This window comes from Heteronotia binoei, unplaced genomic scaffold, assembly GCF_032191835.1.
Source record: "Heteronotia binoei isolate CCM8104 ecotype False Entrance Well unplaced genomic scaffold, APGP_CSIRO_Hbin_v1 ptg000323l, whole genome shotgun sequence".
In the NCBI taxonomy this organism is placed as follows: domain Eukaryota; kingdom Metazoa; phylum Chordata; class Lepidosauria; order Squamata; family Gekkonidae; genus Heteronotia; species Heteronotia binoei.
This window is the reverse complement of record NW_026800017.1, coordinates 1,327,759-1,349,807: the sequence shown is the minus strand read 5'-3', so window position 1 is coordinate 1,349,807 and position 22,049 is coordinate 1,327,759. Positions and strand designations below refer to the sequence as shown.

The window sequence follows — 22,049 nt, the reverse complement described above, 5'->3', positions numbered from 1 at the left end:
GTCCGGCAACATTTCCTCAGGGTCCTAGAGTGGGTCTCCCCCCCAACAGCTACAGATAAAAAGATTTCAATTCCATCTGCCAGGTTTCTGCTTGAACCACTAATCTCAGAACTGTACAGTCCTTCTGCCAGACTGCATGTTAAGAGTCTGGATAGGTGGTGTGCTATTACATGAATCATTGTATAGATCAGAAAAATAGCACACTTGAGTCACAATCCTGATTGGGATCCCATATGCTGATAACTGAATTTTAAAACTGTGGGAGCTTCGATCATATAACTCTAGCATGTTATCTAGCTTGGCCTTGTTTTATGACAAATAGTGATTTGAACCCAGTTGTCCCCAGTCCTGGTCAAACATAGTATTCACTGCACTGGTACATATGTTTTTATTCAACACATCCTGCATACACGGTTGCAGTAGCATAATGGTAGAATTTCTGAAGCCATCATAGTTTAGGTTTCAGGTGTGTAATAGAAGACTTCATATTAAAATGTGCATGCTATTTAAAAACAAATCTCTCACAAGTTAAAAAAAAAACCCCACCTCCTTAGTGGTACTTCCTTTAATTTGGATCGTTAATTGCAAATGACTAACTGTTGCAAAAACAAAAGGGTTTAAAGTTGTTTAGCTTTAAAAACACTCATTGCTGGCTTTGAATCCTAAAAATTATCAATATATCTAATTTTTAACACAGCCACATCAAAATTCAGTAATACTTTACAGTTGCAGTAGAAAAGAGCAAGAGCCCACTAGCACCTTAAAAGACTAACAAAATATGTGGCAAGTTAGAAGCTTTTGTGAGTCACTGCTCACTTCTTCATTAGCAGGCAAATTACATTAGACATGGTTGGATTTAGATAAGATATGCAGAGGGGAGATAGGCATGGAGAAATCATTGAGTGCTGATTTCTCCATGCCTACTACCCATCCGCATATCTCACCTAAATCCAATTACGCCTACTACTGACATTCACTTGATAATGTCTTTTGCTGTCTGAAATCACTCCACCTTCCAATATATAGGACAGATGGACTCCCATTCTAGCTGTATCCGAAGAAGTGAGCAGTGACTCATGAAAACTTATACCTGTCACATATTTTGTTAAGTATGGTGCTACTGGACTCTTGCTCCTTTCTAATGCTACAGACGAACACAGCTACCTATCTTGGTCTACTTTATTGTTGCATAATTCTTTGTATATAGTCAATACATGCTAATGTCAAAGTATAGTTAGCATGACACAACTTGTTACAGTCAAAGACCAGCACAAGAATTAATTAATTAGTAGGAATGTTACATTAAAAAATTAAAAGTATAGCTGAATATTACTGAAAACAAAATCTGAAATCTATCAGTAGCAATAGGGATGATTAGTCACACTCAGATAACATAACTCCACTCATGAATGCTAATGCTACAATCAAGAATTCTCTGAACAGCCACTTAAAGAAGAAGCTTATTCAAAAAGCTCTGATGCAAATTGCCTTAGGCTGTATCTTAGATGTATCTGTATGGGAACATTACAGTCTGTATGGACTCCCATGTTCTTCCAACACAGGTGATCATCACAAAGGCCAAAAAACCCTGCAGTTTTTTTTTTATTTTCTTCAATATTCGCTTGCAGATTATTTAGAGCAACAAAAACTTTTAATGGTAATTTGACCAAATAGTCACACTTTAAAGATGGGATTTACATATTCTTACCGTTAAGAGAATAATGCTTGGTGGTTTCATGGGATACTCTGGTGGTAATACTATTCGACCATGATAAACACCTCCATCAAAATCTGAATCTGGAGGACTCCCGACAGTAAAGTGCCATTCAAATTTAATTTGGATTGTTAAATGCAAATGACTAACTGTTGCATAAACAAAAGGGTTTATAGTTGTTTAGCTTTCAAAGCACTCATTGCTGGCTTTGGATCCTAAAAATTATCAATATATCTATTTTTTAACACAACCAAATCTGTGGATATTTAACAGATCTTCCTACAAACCAGAAAAATCTAAATTCTAAAAAAGTAAATTAGGGAGTTAAAACACCCCCAAAATAATAGCAGTGCCTGTACCTTTAAGAAAGGAATGGCTGTTAGTAGACATAGTAGGGAGGTGCTAGGCAAGCACAACAATATTACCAGCCTTCAAACCTTGATTTCTGTCAGTAAAAGGCAGAGGGGGAGGCACATTTCCAAAGATATTTTGACTCCCAGCCTACCCCTGCTCCTCTGCCTCTTGTCCTGGAGGGAGGGACACAGTGGCACTTGGACCCTTATCAGCAACCTTTGAGAACTTGCTATCATGCAACTGGCATGATTCACCCAGGTGCAATAGTGATTACTGGATGACTTGATGTAAAGCAGCTTGCCTAGGCCTAGAGGCAGTTTCCACACAACTTGCCAGACTTGGATGGGCCTGGCAGCAGCCACCACACAACTTGTCTGAACAAGTGTTATCACATGACTTTGGCTACTTGGGTACACTTTTCCAAAGGAAATGCTACCATGAGGAGGGAAAGCTGAGAGTCAGTGTGGTATAGTGTTTAGGGTGTCAGACAAGAACCTGCGAGACCCACGTTCAAATCTCTACCCTGCCTTGAAAGTTTGTTGGCTGAACTTGAGCCACTCATTCTCAGCTTAGTCTACCTCACAGTGTTTGTGAGGATAAAACACAGCATTGTCTTAGCCACTACACTTCAGTTCTCAGAAATATATATTTAGTTCTTGTGCACACAGGACCTCAAGGGATTGAGATAAAAGGCCATATTTATTAAATTGTTAAAACTGACATTAAATATACTTTAGGCCATCTTGCAGAGTTATCCCAAGTTTCGTTGGACATCCAGATATAAAAGATTGCACTGCTAAAACAGAATGCTGTATACCTCAAGACAGTTTAGCTTAACGAGGTTTGAATAATCACAAGTGTGTTTGTTGAGGTTATTATTTACCTGTTACGACATTTGCTAATGCTGAACTTCACTGTCCTGAGCATATCTTTTTTTAAAAATTATAATGTGTACATTTACTTGCATGATACATCAGATATGTAAAATCAGGACACATGCCACTTTCTATATAAGACTCTCCCCATCTTTTCCAAGTACAAGCTTAGATGTATAATCTTTTTGTGCTGACAAAATTTCCCCCTCTCCTCCTCATCCTGCAACTCCCTCACCAATAGTATTATACTCAGTCCCCACTGGGTATTATTGAAATATGTTGGACAAGTAGAGACCTGTGTAAATTTGGAGAGATGTTTTTGTGTTTCTAGTATCTACTGTGTTTATTCTCTTTTCCTTCTTGAGCACACATTTATGTTTCAAACACTCACATATCAACCACTCAGTCCTAACAATTAACTAACCCTTTCAATACTAATTACTCATGTGTCTGCTAAACCCTCTTCCCACCTACATAGTTTTAGGCCACAATGCTAATAGTATGGTTAGCATCTGAGCTGCTGGAATATCTAAAAACATTGTTTCATTTTAGCAACTGAGCTAGCAGCTAAGGATCTTATTTCAATGAACTCAGAGCTCTCACAACCAAATTCTAGTTTTTGTTTGCTATTGAGTTCTTTAAAAAAGCAAGAACACAATCCATTCCATACCCTGTAACATGCATGCATAACCAACATGCAAGTTCAGCCTTCTCATGCAGGAAGATAATCCCCATCCACAGGGCAGCTTGTAGTAGAGGGAAGGAAGTAGCAAGGACTTAGAACAAAGAAAGCCAAAACAAAGATGAAAACCCTCGGTATTTTACCTCAAGGCAGCAGTTTCTGGACAGTTTCCTCCATTATACACCAATATGTCATAATTTGACTCATTTTTTATCCTGATAGTTTTAAAGTGTGGTAATTTACAATTTAAAGCTACAGTAGAGCAGCCTCTGTTACAATTCCAAAGATCATATGTTGAAAGTGTAATCGTTTAATTCAAGAAATCAGCAGGAACATACAATGTCAGGATCTAGATGCTGGCAAGGAAGAACTGTTGAAAAGGAGTGATCTTAAAATCTCAAGAGTCCTTTCCTTATCAACTTAATGGCTATTATTTAAATAAAGATCAAAGGTGCTCTGACGCTGACATATTTTTGTGGACAGCTATAACAACCTTATTAAAAACAACCTTATAGCTTAGCTCATGGACTGTGTAATTGCTTTTAATTTTTTTTAATTATGGGCACATGAAACTATCAATTCAAAGCATTAAGTATATTTCTGCAATAAGTTGTAGTCAGTAACTTCCAAGTAAATATTACATAGCTATTTCCAGGTTCTTCAAATTTAAACCCCCCCCCCCCAAAAAAAATATATATACAATTGAATATTAGAAAACAACATTCAGATCTTGCAAGAGATTATCCTGTCTAACTCCAGAACAACTAAAAAAAAACAGGGAAAAGGAAAGCAGACAATGTTCTGGCCCCTCTTCTTCACTGAAGACAAAATCCCTACAATTTAAGGGATTTTTAAAATGAATTTATTGTCTAGGAAACAAAAGTAATTACAAATATTAACAAGCTCCCCTTTCTGATAAATTTAAGAATACTTGTTATGCAAACATATCTGCATTTCAATTTAAGAAGCCCTCAGGCAAAATTTTATAATAAAATTTATTATGAATCAGCACTCACTTCCTTCTCTTACTCCAGAATACCACCATAATTTTATGTCTGTCAATTAAAATTATCCACCAGAGTTCAGATGCTTTCAGTTCCCCACATTCCTTAAATGCTCTGCTACTGCAGAAACAGATTCCCCAAATAATTTTGTAGTCAATCTGCTCAGTTTGTATAAATATACTGAACAGTCCACATTCACACCAACATCAAGGTGTGCTTTCTTGACAGAAATTAATGTGCCTCATGGTACATTAACATTCATACTTAAAACGAGTAAATACAAAATGTAATCTTATGTAAACAGTCCTCAAGACATATCTGACAGAATGTTTTAATAAAGCATTCAAGTAACTGAAGAACAAGGTAAACTCATAATTCAAATATATATTCATTAGCTAGATATATTCGCCTGAATATAAGAGCCGCCAATGCTAAAACAAGGAGAAGAATCAGCATATTTGACCCCATGTGGCTTGTGTTGACTCTTGGCTGCTGGACCTGATTGAAGTTGGTTGAAGATGGCACCCTTCTCTGCTGTGCACGTCGCTGTCGAGGACTCATGGATGTACTACTTGACACCAGTTGGGTATGTTCTTCTTGACCAGAAGTGGCTGAATTAGTTTGATTGTCCGACTACAAGAGAAAAGCCAGATTTAATATAGTGAAACAAAAGCACTGGTATACCACAATATTGCTTGGCAAGCTCACTATCTGCCAGACAAGTGTTCAACAAGCAACTGTCCTTGTGAACTTGCTTTTCAAAGTACAAGTAGCAGCTCACTACTAGTATGAAAAGCACATCAGGAAAACACAGTTTCTGACATAGCCCAGCGTAACACAAATAGTTTGGATTTGGCTCAGAAAGCAATACAGCATATTTGAGGAAGTGTAAGTTATCGAGATCCTAGACTGAACCCAACCAGCTTTTCTCTTAGTTAAAAAGGAAGGACTGGACTTTTATACCAATTCCCCTCTTCCGCTCCCTTTATATAAGAGAAGCTCTATTTATTAGATTAATTAGAGTGTTATAATCAAAGATTTGGCTAATTATTTCAGAACACTGCTTTATTCAGATACTACCCTGTATCTCAGTTTCTATGTTTCATTTGCCATTCTAATCCATTGTCCTGTATGGCTTTCAGCTGCTCTGCTCTATAACACAAAATTTCAAAGGGCCCCTTACCTCCAACTTTTTCTTGTCAGTGCTTTGCTATTTTTATCCTCAACTCTTTTTCTTTTCTCTAGACACATTTCTGCTTCTCAGGATTTACCCCTCTCCTTCAGCCACCTTACCTCTGGGATCAACACTTACTGTACTTCTAAGTCCTCAGCTTCCCTGCCTGTTCTTCTAAACTCCCTTTCTGCCTCAGCATTTAGAATATTCTAGCATTCCATAACATCACTGTAGTTCAGCCAAACACTAGGAGACCTGAACAGATAGGCAACAGCATATATTATATAATTAATGCATAGACAACTTATTAATATGAAAGAAAAGGATATGTCAGCATTGGCCAGTTTTGTGTTATCTATTCCACTACATATTTAAAAAGTAACGTCAAGAATAGCTCTTAATGGAGCTTTGCTAGAATAAAGTATACTTAGGTGGAAGATACTTATACAGAAGCAAAGAAAATAGAAATCCTCACCACAGCAAAGGTAGTTCAGCAAGGTTGGGAAACTGTTTGAGATATGGGGACTGAGCTTGAAGGGGACAGGGACATCCATGAGGTACAATGCCACAGAGTTCACCCTCCAAAGCATCCATTTTCTCCTGGGGAACTGATCTCTGTGACCTGGAGATGAGCTATAATTCTGGGGGATTCTCAGGTCCGACCTGAAGGCTGAAATCCCTATGCCAGGACTGTCAAGCGCCCAGCCTGCCAGCCTGCGGGCCGCACCTGGCCCACCCAGGGCTTCAATCAGGAACATAGCAATTTTCTCCCTCCTCCTCCCCCTGCTGTCCCACCTGTTGAAGCTCCAAAGCTGCCAACATTCCCAACTCCTTCTACCTTGTCTTTGCTGGCTTCCGGGCTTGCAAGCCACAAGGAAAACATAGAATGGATTTTCCATTAAGGTCTCTGCAACCACAGACCTTAATGGAAAATCTATTCCGTGTTTTCCTTGTAACTTTGTGCTGCAATGTATTTCAGTGGAGTGGAGTTAAGGCAGCATTTTTTCAAAGAGCTTTTTGCAGCATTTATGACCAGTTGAAGCTCCTTCCTTCCACATAAAGAGTTGATGCTTTGAGCTAGCTTGTGTCTGCAGAATAAACTGGTGCCTAGTGAGTACTCTACCCTGGGAACCCACAGCCAAAGGGAGACATTACACTAGAGAGCCACTGCCAATCTGAGTAGATGGCGGTGGGGTGGGAGAAGAAGCTTGCAATGCCAACCAGTTTATGTTTTCCTAAGTTCCGAGTTTTAATTTCTGCTGTGATCCTTGTGCTTTCCCTCCCACCCCAAGTTTTATTTTAAAAATTGCATTGCCAAATCCCACTATTCCCCCACCTTCCCATTTTAAAGAAAATATCACACGAATATGTTGTCGAAGGCTTTCACGGCTGGAGTTCATTAGTTGTTATAGATTTTCCGGGCTGTATGGCATAGTAGTACCTGACGCTTTGCCAGCAGCTGTGACCGGCATCCTCAGAGGTATAACACAGAAAGATAGAGTTCTCTCTGTGTTGAAGTAAGAGGAAAGAAAAAGAAATGGTAGGAATTTATATCTATTCAGGAAAGTGGGGTAGGGCTGAGTCATTATCTAGTAGGAATTTCTCAGGCTGTGACATGTTAATGGAGGAGCTTTCCTGAGGAGGTTCCTTTGTATATGGAGCTTTCCTGAGGAGGTTCTCTGCATATGGAATGGCTGTTGGAATTCTAATCTTACCTGCAGTGCTGCTGTAAGCTGTAGAGCATTTTGTGTTTTTCAGGACTGGAAACCATGCCCTATTCATTTTTATACTCTCTTCTTTCTTGTTGAAATTGTGTTTATGTTTGTGGATTGCAATGGCTTCCCTGTGTAATCTTACATGGTAATTGGATGTGTTGTCCAGCATTACAGTTTCTTGGAATAAGATACTGTGTCCTGTTTGAGTTAGGCTGTGTTCAGTCACTGCTGATTTTTCAGGTTGGCCTAGTCTGCAGTGCCTTTCATGTTCTTTTATTTTTGTCTGGATGCTATGTTGTGTGGTCCCGATGTAAATAATAAATAAAAGAACATGAAAGACACCCTGGCCCTCCGGCTCTGAGCAAGCATCACGCTGCCGGGAAGTGCCTGGCTGTGCCGCCGCTTGCTTCCCTCTTCACCTTTTCTCCTGTCTCGTCTTTCTCTCCTTCCTTGCTTTCTCTTTTCCCTTTTCCTGGCATGGTGCTTCCCTCATGTCCCCTCTTCTTTCTGTCCTTCCTTGCTTTCTCCCTCCCCCTTTCTTCTGGGCACAGTGTATCCCTCCCTGCCTTCCCTCCTGTCCCCTCTTCTTTCTCTCCTTCCTTGCTTTCTCTCCAGCCCCCCCCTCTCCCTCCCTCCCTCTCTCTCTCTCCCCCCCTCTCCCCCCCCCTTTGGCTGCTTTCTGTTTCCTGAGAAGTTCGTGAAAATAAAGATGGTCACATTCACCAATTCCTGTGAGTAAATTGCCCCAGTGAGATCCACAACAAATGTGTGAGCTTGCAAACTCTTTATTTTGGCTGTACTGCAGAGAGAGAGAGAGAGAGAGAGAGAGAGACAGCTCTGGGGGAATGAAGAAATTTTTATTTATTTTAGGGAATGGGAAAGTCTCCTGGCTCCACCCCTAAAGTCCCCAGATATTTCTGAGTTGGACCTGGCAACCCTATGCTCCGCTGTCTACAGGGAAGGTGTTTTGATTCAAATGATTCAGGCTGACTTGGATTAATCAGAAATGAGCAGCATTTATTGCATCTTGTGATTGTTAGTAAATTGATAGTGTTCACTGATCAAGATCTAAGCAATGATCAAGATCTAGCAAGTGGAATAGCTCACTTACTTTTTCAGATGCCAGATGATGAAATCATGAAAATGCTTCCCAGTTGTATAGCAACTGTCAAATCATTATTTCACTTTAAGTACAATTATACACAGGTGTATTTTTGCCTTAACAGAATCCCCCTGGCTTTTCCCATCTTTTGCCCACCTTGGTGCTTTTAATGGTGGGGGAGCGGGGGCTGGTTGCACAGAATTCTACTGGAAGCTGCATTTTCCACCACAACAGCACCTAGAAATCATAGTGACAGTTCATCTGTTTTTGAACAATGGTTATGAGTGGGCAGGGAGGGGGGAGCGCCAGAACCTAGCTTTGCCTAGGGCACAAGATGGTCTAGGGCCAGCCCTGTGTGTGGCACTAATTCTCAAAGTTCTTTCACAAAAGGAGTAAAACCGGTGAGCTGCCAGATGAAACATTATAAAAAATGGGATCAAACTACTGCTAGCTTTTTTTCATTACAAGGGCAAAGTCCAACTAGCAGGGCTTTTTTTTCTGGAAAAAGAGGGAAATGAAGGAGAAACACATGGATGCCCCTCACGAACTTTTAAACATTTTTTTTTTTTTTAGAATTTTGTTTTTACAAAAAGGTTCTGGAACTCTGTTCCACTGTGTTCCTCCAGGAAAAAAAGCCCTCCCAATTAGTATTTCTGACAACTGCAGGGGATAAGTGTCTTGAAATAACTCCCAAAAGATGTTAAGATTTGCAGAGGAAAAATAACAATAAAATTGTGGGGCTTAGTAGCAATCTTGCCCACACAGGGAATTATTGAGAAAAGATACATAATATCATGTTTGCATGCCTAAACAGCTGGAAAATACTCTTCAGTGAGCAACAGATGGTCTGACATGATTTTATATGAATTTTAACCAATCTGCAGTCCCATATACCAAGGGTGGCCAACAGTAGCTCTCCAAATGTTTTTTGCCTACAACTCCCATCAGCCCCAGCCAGCATGGCCAATGGCTGGGGCTGATGGGAGTTGTAGGCAAAAAACATCTGGAGAGCTACCATTGGCCACCCCTGCCATATACACTTAAAAAACAACAACCACCTATACTCACACACTCAGCTTAACTGGGATTTGTCTACAATTTATCAGTGAATTTAGATTGCAGCTACAGCAGTCATAGTAGCAGCTGCTTGGTCCGCATACCAGGCCTCAGTCACTTCCAAAGTAGAAGGGTTATATAAGCACCATCCTTGGCCATATTAATGCATAAATGCCATAATTAAGCAAACAATTATTTTAAATAGTCAGAACTAATACAAATTGCCCCTTATGTAGACCAAAAGGAACACAATAAGCATATTAAATAAAATAACTGCAGCAAATAACTAAATATTGATGATGGTTATTTTTCTGTTTACATAAGATTCTTATGTTTGGAACAAGGACAAATGTGGCACTGATGCAAAAAAATCCCAATCTCTGTACAAGCCACATGTAGTTCCAAAAAGGCATGATTTTCAGGGCAGAGACGTGTCCTCAGTCAAGGAAAGCGGTACACCTTGCCAACTAAAGAATGCTTCAGACCTGGATATTATAGTAGTGGTTTTCCTGACATACTACTAGGTTTCACAACATGGGTGTGCTAAAGTCCCCAGGCAGAATCAACCTGCTTTTTCAAATCCCAGCCTTCATTTATCTTTATTCTGTACCCACCACTTCACTGGAGGGGGTATCCTGGAATGCTGGAGTTGTACTTTGCTGCTGGACTTCAGGGGAACTGGTCAAGTGGCTCAATCCAGACAGATCTGCAGATTCAGTGATGGATTTTCTAGATGAATTTACTTCAGCCTAAATTACAAAATTACTAAATTACAAAAAGATGTATTATGAAATGCATCTTGTTATCAAAATAGTGAATTCAATCTTCCTTAACAGGGATGGGCACTGCACTTTGGGTATTACACTGTTTCTAGAAACTGTCAGGATTTTTTCCCCTAGTTTCCACATCACACAATCTTTATTGCATCACAAAAGCAACACCACAACTCCATTAAAATAAAAAAGCAATTTTCACAATTTTTCAAAGAAGAAATTAAAACACATAATAATCATTACGAATACCTCAAGATAAAAGCATGATAATACCCCTTACAAATGTGTAACTTATTAATACAATGGCTGGTGACCCAGAGTAAAACAATTAATTGACAGATCAGCCATACTTTATCTACATATCTTGTCTTCATCTTTATAATGTTGGCAACAAACTTTGCCATTTTTATTTTAGATACAATTTTTTTAAAAAGACTAAAAGTAAAACACCCCTCAAAAAAGACAGGACTGAAGTAATCCTGTGGTAGGTGTGATCCAGGGACCCCAACAGAACAGGGAGCCCCAACAGTTTCCTGTTCTCTTCTAGGAGTCTGCACAATCATGGGAGGACTTCTTTCATACACAAGTAAATGGAAAACTCTTTTATGTATGAAGCTGTAGAGCACAAGGGCTCTGCTTTATACCATTTTGGTTGGCAAAAGCATGATGCAAACACTACACTTGAAATTAGTTTATTTTGCTTAAAAACAGGCACGGCAGTTATTTATAGCACTATATTCAAAGAGCATGCATACGCTAAAAGCTCAAAACAACTTTTTAGGAGGGTACAGACCTCAAAAGACAGAAATAAAATTAAAAAGACCCACCTCAGCTGACATTTAGCCTCACCACTGGAGTCCTAACCATATAGTTTTGCTCTCTGGGTATATGTTAAAAGATCTCCACACCTAGTTTCCCATAACTTATGAGCAAAAATGACAATTAGCAGTTTGGCAACAGTACGTTTTAGTTCTGCCCTATATATGAATTTTATACATTCCAGAAGTCCTGTTATTTAAAACATTGGGGAAGGCAGGCAGTGCCTGGTCCCTGCAAAGCAGTAAATAAGAGCATGGCCAACTAATCTCTTAGTTTTAGGCTTTTACAGTTTCTCAGCCTATACTGGTCCTGTCCCCCTGCTGCAACTTGCCTTTTTTTCTACTCTAGCTATGCTCCTATTCACTAATAGTGTCATCCTAGGCAGAGTTACACCCATCTGAGCTCACTGACTTCAATGGATTTAGCATGGCATTGCAAATTACTTTGGAAGAAGAAAAAGCAAAGAATGACTCTACCTTGAAACTGATTTGTCTTGCAAGTTCCTTGGCCTCTTTATCTGCCTGGCTTGAGGCACTTCCAGAAGTCAGAGGCAGGAGAGCTTCCTTCATAAGTGATCCGCATCCTTCACAAAAGAAATCCTGAGACCTAATAGTAAATAGAAATGTATACAATTAAGTGGGCCAGCTAGAGCGCTCAAAATCTCCAGCATTTTTATTGAATCTTAGGTTGTGAAGCTGTATCTCCCATAGACACACCAATGTAAGTGCTATAGCTCCCAGAGTGCCTGGATGACAATAAAGTATTGGTAGTAAGTGTACAAAACCATAAATAACTAAATGATTTGCTACAGAGCATTTCTGATCAGCAACATCCTACTCTAACTTTCCATAATTTAAAATTATTTTTTCTTTTTTTCCTACAAGTTACAATATGTACAGCCAGTATGCACATTAACTCAGAAGCTGCTTGATGTTCACTGGACTTTTTCGGCAGCAAGCACGCGCAGAATTACTCGAATCATTAAGTGTCTTCAGCCAGTAAACACGACGCATAAAAAACCCAACACTTATTTTGAGTGTTCTAGGAAGATACAGAAAAAGAAAATTTATTTAACTATTTGCATAAACCTCAAGGGAAAATTAAATGAAGCATTACAATGACAAAAGGACAAATGTAACACCAATTTATACAATATCCAATGTATTTGTCAGAACAAGCATGAAAACAAATTTCTGGGTTGTTCCAGATGACTGGACATTTCACTAGTTGCATTTTCATATCATCATGATATGGATGGCTTAGCCAGTCACCCCGAAGTTTTCGTTCTGCCTACTTGGATGTCCTTACTTTGGCATACAGGAGATTTAATGCAGAAGACAAAGCAGAAATTAGAGATGCTACTAGATTCTAACAGAAAATGGAACCTTGATAAAAATATAATGAAGAAGCAAACATACATGAAGAAGACAGAAGACATTGGATTTATATCTGCACTCCACCCTGAATCAGAGTCTCAGAGCAGCTCACAATCTCCTTTATCTTCCTCCCCCACAACAAACACCCTGTGAGGTGGGTGGGGCTGAGACAGCTTTCCCAGAAGCTGCCCTTTCAAGGACAGCTCTGAGATAGCTATGACTGACCCAAGGCCATTCTAGCAGCTGCAAGTGGAGGAGTGGGGAATCAAACCTGGTTCTCCCAGGTAAGAGTTCGTGCACTTAACCACTGCACCAAACTGGCTCTCCACACCAAACACGGAGGAAGCACATGGTAATGGACAAGGAAAATAAAACTTTGTGCGATTCTGGAGCCATCTGTAATATAGTAAGCTTCATGGTGCACAGAAGCTTTGTGTTGTAGGGCCAAAAGGACTGCACAGCTGGACAGGACCTTTACAAGCCATAATACATTCCATAAAAGGAGGAAAAGACATCTGGTTAAAAAAGTCAAGTGTGTTGATGTTCATGTAGCAAAACTCTATGATTTCAGCTATCTATAGAAGATATTGGGGGAAGGTCACAGTCAAGGTGAAAGCATACTCTTAAGACTATGTTTAAGAATAATGTTCAAATATATTAACAGTACCACCTTAAGCAGAGTTATACCTTATAAACCCAATGAATGACTACAAGTTTGTAACTCTGCTCAGGATGATACTATTAATCTCAGAGAAGGGGCTAAAAATTGAGTCGATTATTCAACAAGTAACAAAGAAATCTGCTGTCTGATTGAAGCGTCAACTAGTTGTTATTAAAAACAGAAAGAAAACCCTTACTTCTTTGCAAGCGCTCTTCTTTCCTCAGGTGTGTAGTCCAGAGATCCTATGGCTCCCTCCCCTTTTGTTGGCATAAATCCAATAATTGCTAGCAAAGCTGTTCTTACTGTAGTTGAAAGAGAAATATGCAAGCCAACAATTAAAAGACCAAAAATCACTCACTGAAGAGCTAAGCAGAAGAATATAGGAAATCACATACCCTACCTCAGAAATGTAAAGTTTAACTATTCTTGCCTCCAATATATGTGAATTACAATGCAGTATCAGTTATAAACTGCAGTACAGCAGACTATGGCTTTATTATGTATCAAGGCCCCATGGCTGGCAATTCAGTGTGCAACACTACTCAGTACTTACTGCTCCATGATGGTTGCCATGTTTCAGGATGATGTCCTGAAATGCTTAAGCAAATTTTCTTTCCCACCTCGAACCTGCCATTAGCCTTAAATTGGTACATGGAGGAGAGAAAGAGAAAACATCAGAATAAAATCAAATTTTATTTTCAAAAGTTAAGTTTTAATAAGAAAACAGACTTATTTGAAAAGGGGCACTTCTTGCAATATAAGCAGATTGCAAAGAATATTCAGTAATACTTTACAGTTGCAGTAGAAAAGAGCAAGAGTCCACTAGCACCGTAAGACTAACAAAATATGTGGCAAGTTAGAAGCTTTTGTGAGTCACTGCTCACTTCTTCATTAGCAGGCAAATTACATTAGACATGGTTGGATTTAGATAAGATATGCAGAGGGGAGATAGGCATGGAGAAATCATTGAGTATTGTTTTCTCCATGCCTACTACCCATCCGCATATCTCACCTAAATCCAATTACGCCTACTACTGTCATTCACTTGATAATGTCATTTGGTGTCTGAAATGACTCCACCTTCCAATATATAGGACAGATGGACTCCCATTCTAGCTGTATCTGAAGAAGTGAGCAGTGACTTATGAAAACTTATACCTGTCACATATTTTGTCAAGTCTTTATGGTGCTACTGGACTCTTGCTCCTTTATAATGCTACAGACGAACACAACTACCTATCTTGGTCTATTATACTGTTGCATAATTCTTTGTATATAGTCAATACATGCTAACGTCAAAGTATAGTTAACATGACATGACTTGTTACAGTCAAAGACCAGCACAAGAATAAATTAATTCGTAGGAATGTTACATTAAAAACAATAAAAGTACAGCTGAATATTACTGAAATCAAAACCTGAAATCTATCAGTAGCAATAGGGATGATCAGTCAGATAACATAACTCCACTCATGAATGCTAATGCTACAATCAAGAATTCTCTGAACAGCTGCTTAAAGAAGCTTATTCAAAAAGCTCTGATGCAAATTGCCTTTGCAGATGTATCTGCATGGGGACATTACAGTCTGTATGGACTCCCATGTTCTTCCAACACAGGTGATCATCACAAAGGCCAAAAAACCTTGCAGTTTTTTATTTTCTTCAATATTCGCTTGCAGATTATTTAGAGCAACAAAAACTTTTAATGGTAATTTGACCAAATAGTCACACTTTAAATATGGGATTTACATATTCTTACCGTTAAGAGAATAATGCTTGGTGGTTTCATGGGATACTCTGGTGGTAATACTATTCGACCATGATAAACACCTCCATCAAAATCTGAATCTGGAGGACCCCTGACAGTAAAGTGCCATTCAAAAAGGTTGTCCTAGAAGAAACATGAACATGCAATGTACACTGAATGTAATGATCAAAGTTGAATCCCACACAGATTGAGGACAAAGATCACAGGAGTTGGAACCAGCAACCCACATACAGGGATCACAGATACCGCCCCTTCATGAAAGTCATGAGACTTACTGGAAAGCAGCCATGCAGGTAAGTTGGCTGCAGGGAGGAAAGAAAAAGGGAACAAAAATTCCCCTTAGTTGGAGCTGCACTACAGGAAGACAAGAAGGGCAATTTTGTCCCCGTCAGCTTCCTCACTGCATGCCATCACCCCACATGGTTATTATGCCACACAGATCTCATTGCCAGGGTCAGAAGATACTGCGAGGGGGGGGGGGAGGAAAACAGGAAAACCGCATGACTGTTAGTGCCTTCAGTTAATAGATTGCTGGATACAGCTTGGCATGTCTCTTACACAATAACATCTATGCAGACATACATTGTATGGATTTGTTTATTATTATAATCTGTAATGTGTGTACACAGTACAAAAAATGGAAGGAAATGTAGAGTTGGATCCTGTGGACAAGTCTGCAGAAAAGATAGCAGAATAGCTTTTTCCCTGCCTTCTGTACTGCGTACCGCTGTCTATAATCACACACCCAGAAGTTTCACTTTCCACTTGTAATTTATTCTCAATTTTTTCTCTATTGGATGATGTATGCATGGTGCTCCTAAATCCCTTAGCCAAGAGTCACTACTTCTTTTACTAGCATGAATTTCTCCACTTGTCTTAAACATAACTAAGACTTCTACTGGTACTAACCTTTATCATAATTAACACTCATTAGGCTTTGCTATTGAGCAAGTTTTGAAAACATGGTTTTCAAGATTTCAAAATCTAGTTGACCCGTGACAAAGAACAACACTGACATGAATCTTAGTAAAGATAAGGTCAGTGAGTAATATTCACATAGCACAAGGGATGGGATGGGAAATGGAATGCATCATCCTGCAATCTGCTTTCAGGTACTACAGGACTGGGAGTACAGCATGTGCACTTAATTTCAAGTACATGAATTTTTAAACTGTCATGAAATTATTTTACAAACAGCATGAATTTCCAAATTACCTACACTTACATTTTATGCCCTTGGACACTTCAATGAGAAATAATTCTTTAGAAAGTTGCTTTAAGAACAGACTGATGATAATACCCTGCTGAATCACTGGTGTGAATCTTGCATTTGCATCTCTTGATCCATCTAGCCATCTTCACAGAACTGAAGGTTTGTCTCTTCCCCCCCACCCCATGGGAACGTGCAATTGGCTATCCTTAACCCTATACAAACAAATTGCATTATTGCATGGGATAAAGCACATACTGTGCACCTGAAGAGACAAATTAAACATACAATTTTAGGGAAATTAGGACAATGAGCTGGAAGCAATCAGGAAAATAGTCCAATGTATTTTTATGTAGTACATCTAGTTTCGAGTCCAGTGATACCTTAGGGTGCATTAGATGTCTCCTGAAGAGAGCTTTGACTCTCAAAAGCTTATTCCACAAAATGGTTTCTAAGGTGCTGCTGGACTTGAATCTAGCTGTTCTACTGAAGATCAACACTGCTACCCTCTGAAACTATATAGTATGTTAAAAGTCACAGTGCATGAGAAGACATCATGAACAAGGAGCTTGAGAAATTGTTTCCCCAAGCAATCAGGTTGTAACTTGGAACTGCAATTACACGTGTGTCTGGACCTCTAAAAGTCATGATTAGTTCAGCACTGACTGAACTCTTATCTGTTATCATAATGAGACACTGCTTTCACATCAGAAGCTTCTTGTCAAAAAGCATTTTGCAAGGCATTCTGTTGTTTGTTTTCTTTCCATGTGACCCAAACCTACTAAATTAAAGGTCTCAGCAAATTTCTTGGTGTCCTGTAGGCAGACCTTATTTGTCTCTGAGGTTATCACAGGGAAGAGTATAAAGTGGTTGGGTGTTTGCAAAACTTGCGGCTGCCTTAGAAGGTGGTTCAGAAGGCTGTGAGAAAGACTGCTTGGGATTATTCTGTGAATAAAAAGGCACACAGGGCACACGGTAGATGCTGTTCCATTAAATCTCCTATTTTATTAAATTTTCCTAAACGGTTAGAGAGGAAAGCCCAAAACTGGATTAGACATGGTGTTGCTTGAGGAGGAAGAGGCTTATCCCCCCCATCCAACACCATTTTATCCACTGTAAACTGGCACCTTGATGGTACTATTTGCCCCAGCAGAGAAAACAAACATTTTATAAAGATAGGAAAAACATCATTTATTACTTCACATGCTGAAGAACAAAGTAGGAGTCAACTTGCACCTTTAAGACCAGCAAAGTTAGCCTGATCTCTAGCAGTAAAAGCAAATGTGAATTCCAGTTCAAGCAAAATCTGGCTTTGGTTAAAGTGGGGTAGAAGAGAGAGGAGACAGGAATATTCACCTGCAAAGTTCTGAACAATGTACAAAAATTATGCTGTAAATAACTACCAGTTTGGGAGGGAAAAGGGAGAATTTTGTTTTGTCTTTGATAAAACAGAATCTGTGAAGGGGGATTAAAAATGTAAAGTTCCTATAACATTGTGAGCATAAGTTCTGTGATCAAAAGAGCACACTAAAATAAAAATTAAAGCAACACCTCCAAATATACTCCCTTTTAAACATGAAATTCCGGAGCAGCAATGCTTTTAAACATGTGTTTTTTATATCTGAGATTAGAGATCCCCTCCCCAGTAATGACAATGTTTTTTTAAATTCACATGTAGTAGGTTAGTAGAAATGTTTTGTAAGCTTCTTTACAGTGCTGTCCCAATTTCATCATGTCAACAATATGCTATGAATGACAGGAACATCTCTGTGCGGGCAGGCAGACTTGTAAAAAAAAATGTGGCCTCATTTGCCTGATAAAGAAAATACATACTAACCTCTAAGGGCTGTGCATGATAATGGTCTGTTGGATCCTTCAGTTCAGCAGCCTCTTTCATTAACCGTTTAACAGCTGGAAAAAAAAACATGGGGGATGAGGTGCCCTATTAGCTCAGACCTGTGGTACATCTAGTCCAGCATTCACTTTCTCACAGCAACCAACTTATAGGCACAGAGGCCACGATCTTCCTCTGATGTTGCCTGATGATATTCAGATTTACTGCCTGGACATGGGTGATCAAATCATGATTTTCCACCTAAACAATTATTAAAAGGATTCATAGCTGTAAGATTATTCATTTGTTTTCTCAAATATTGTATATTAAAATATATCGCTACACTGGATATAAATTAGAATATAGTAAAAAAAAAATCACAGTATATACTACTATAAAGGGCAGAGTAGGTGTTCCGCAGTATCCAGTCAACTAGAGGACACAGGCAAGCATCAGAGCAGGTTGCTTGGCTTATACAGAATCAATACTTTGGCCAATGCCCTGCATATCCAATTAGAAAACCAGAAATCTATCCGAAAAGGGGCGGCGGGGAGGGGGGGAGAAAATAAAGCAATTTGAAACTATTAGTTGCTTCCATAAATACATTCACACTTACCTAGAGTTAATCTCAAAATAAATGTATTTGGAATTTTCAAAACATTATGACAGGTACACGATATATCCAGCATGCAGTGAGCAGACATCAACTGCAAGAAGGCCTTCAAAATACACATATTAAAGGCATGTCTGCACACAAAGGGATTGTAAATTTCCCATTCTGGTTTTAACCATCATGCAACATCAAACAGCGCTTTTGAGCTCAGAAACTGCAGTGTGTGGGGGGAGGGGGTTGGGGGACTACAACTGAATGGGGAGCCTGAACAGTCCTGGGGTCAGTGTGGAACACTTACATAGCTCTTTCAAATCCAGCCAGGACTCTTTAAATTTTTTGCTGTATTCTATAAGGTTCATATTCTAAAGAAAATGAATGCAAGTTCCACTTATTTACCAGCATAGTTCCTAATAAAAGAAGTTTATATCACAATATTTGAAATGGCTCCAGGAATTCTAAATAAATGGATTTATATCACTCAAGTAGAACATGTTTACTAGTAGACAACAAAAATAGTTCTGCATGGGCAGAAAGAATTCTTGAAGGATGCTGACACTTAGGTTTGCTTTTCATAACAAAACTGTGAACATCAAAGAGACACTTGAACTTGCACATCCTGCCTAGGGGAGAGACAGCCACATACTGGATTAACCACATGTCCCCTCCCTTCATTTCCTACATGATAAAATTTAGAATTTTTATATCCAGCTTAAAACAGCAACAACTATTAAATAATCACAATTATTTGAAAACAGATTTGGCTGAATATAAAATTATTATTATTTTAACCTTCATCTGGAATACAGAACAGTGGTTTTAAAATAACTCAGTCAAAAATGACATTGTCAAAATAACATTAAGAACTATTGTTTGTACTAGGAAGAGCTTGAATATACCTTACTTAGGCTGTGGGGAGAGAAAAAGCTATGCGTGCATGAGGGAAAACCATGCATATGCTCTCAGGAGGTTGTGGAATACAAACAACCAGCATTCACAGGGATGAATAAACCAACTCAGGGTTGCTAACACATTGGAGAGAAAATGTCGCTTAATGTGCAGAAATGGCCAGATGAAGATTTCATGGCCCTGAAGTAAATAACATTACCAGGAAAATAACATCCAATTAAGCCTCTGTTAATGGAGTAGAATTTTTTTCTCCAGATAGTTGGCAACCCTAAACCAACTACTTTTTTGTTTAAAATCAACTTGCCTGTTCAGCCATGTGTGCGGTTGCTAGGCGCACCAAAGCTGCCTCTGACTGTGTAGAAAAGAGGAAAAGAGTCCAGTAGCACCTTAAAGACTAACAACATTTGTGGCAGAGTATGAGCTTTCATGAGTCACTGCTCGCTTCTTCAGATTCAGGTATCTGACTCACGAAAGCTCATACCCTGCCACAAATGACGTTAGTTTTTAAGATGCTCCTGGACTATTGCTGTATTCTACCACTACAGACAGATTACTACAGCTATCCATATTGATCTGACTATGTGTGTATTTTCTCTTACTTTGTAGGATCATAGAGATTGTCATACCCAAGTTTTTCAAATTTTCTATGAGTATTCAGAGTTAGTTCAGGTGCCAAAGTTCTAACATAGTAAATCTGAAATGGCAGAATGCTCAAAAGTCACTTAGTGCTGAAACAAAATAGATTGTACTACAGTGCTTCAAAACAATTTTCTCTTTTTCTTTATTGCTACTTTGAATAAAGTTAACCATTGTACTACAAATAATACTGGGCAGGGGAACAGACCTCAGTGTAACACAAACAGACAAATTTTAGCAATCCATATTCCGCAGGAGGAAAAAGCTTACAAAAATCACTCAGGATCAGAAACCATGAAGAGCACAGCACTAAAAGCATGCACAGAAGAAACAGCAAATATCATGCTAAATTCTGTCTTGTTGATAATCTGGTTTCTTTCTGATTTTCAGCTTTCCCAGCTGGTCCTTATCTCCCTTTCCCAGGTGGTTTACTTTTGTTCAGCCACATACAACCTCCCCCTAGGCAGCATTCATTCACCCTTTTGTGAGGGAAAAAAATATGTGCACAGCCAGCAATGAGGTCATAGTGCAGAATGCAGAACTTCAAAGGAAGGGTTGCATCTGATACTGCAACTCTTGGTATCTGTTCTGTAATAATATTGACCATTTGACACCTTGGGTCTAACTAAGTGCCACATTAGCAAAACCACCAGCATGACGGTTGGCATATATTGAAGCAATCTTACAAGTGCTTCAGTAAGCCACCCAACTCATGATGAATCACATTTTCTGTTCAACCAGCCATTGACAGCACAGCATTGGCATGTTAAATAGGAACTGACTTTGTGTCCACATAGACATACATTCCAGCATGTACCAAGAGAGATGAATGGCTTCACTTAACTCACATACCCACTTGGACATGTCAAGTATGTTAAACAACCATTATTATAATAGCCATTCCTTAAAGTGCCAAGTTGTTTGGAAAGCATCTATAGAGATAGGTGCATGTATGACTGGGGGAACGGAAATATACCCGTCCAAAAATAGCTGCGGCTTATAAAACAAGAAACATGACTTGAGCTGTGGTTAGAACTGGACTCGACGAGACTAGATTGCATCTCACGCACGCACGCACACAACCCCAGCTGGACCGTGAGCCTTCGTCGGGCGGCTTCTGCCCACCAACTGCTCTCGTCGTCACCCCGGGGAGCTCTCTTGGCGAAGAAGGAAATGCACGGGAGCAGGGCCGGGGCACAGAAGGCCTCCTCGCTCCCTCTGGCAACAGCCGCAGAGATAACCGACAGAGCGGGGGTGGCGGCGGGGTTCCGGCCTGTACGTGTATCAAAACCACGGGCTCGCGTGATGGCGAACCCCGCTCTGCCCAGCCCGATTGCGGCCATAACCAGCTTGAAAGCCTCCCCGCTTCCGTCCTCTACCAAGCACTCACCGGGGCTTTTGAGGTTATAGCGAGTCTCCATGGCGGAGGCCGGAATGCCCCTTCGCTTTCAACGCCCGGCCGGGACGACTCTCTCCTGAAGTCAGGCCACGTCAAGCTGCTGCTTTCGGCCACCCGCATCCGTCACTCAGTAGCCACGAGACCAGAGGAGCGAGTAAGCGGCAACCGGCACCTCCTCCTCCCCACCCGCGGTTGTTCACGGCAGCCTGGAAATTCCCTTGACGTGGCTCAGGCTTGTCGAAGGAAACCACCACCGGCCGGCAGTGGCCACTCACTTGGCCGCCCCTTGCCGAGTAGCCCTTGAAATGCCGCCGTCTCTGTCCGCCTCCGCCTTTCTTCCTTGCCTCGCCCACCTAGTGGCAGTCGTCACTGGTTGGT

General features: G+C 39.9%; 1 protein-coding gene across 1 annotated transcript; it reads right to left on the bottom strand.

Moving 5' to 3' along the window:
* Positions 1-4,151: 4,151 nt before the first annotated feature.
* Positions 4,152-21,978, bottom strand: LOC132590596 (ubiquitin-conjugating enzyme E2 J1-like). Its single transcript, XM_060263541.1, has 8 exons — positions 21,663-21,978; positions 18,121-18,194; positions 15,065-15,196; positions 13,859-13,943; positions 13,502-13,607; positions 11,745-11,874; positions 10,291-10,425; positions 4,152-5,262 (listed from the first exon to the last, which is right to left on the bottom strand). The coding sequence occupies exons 1-8, from the start codon at positions 21,691-21,693 to the stop codon at positions 4,999-5,001; spliced, it is 957 nt and encodes a 318-aa protein (XP_060119524.1). The 5' UTR covers positions 21,694-21,978; the 3' UTR covers positions 4,152-4,998.
* Between the last annotated feature and the right edge of the window lie 71 nt (positions 21,979-22,049).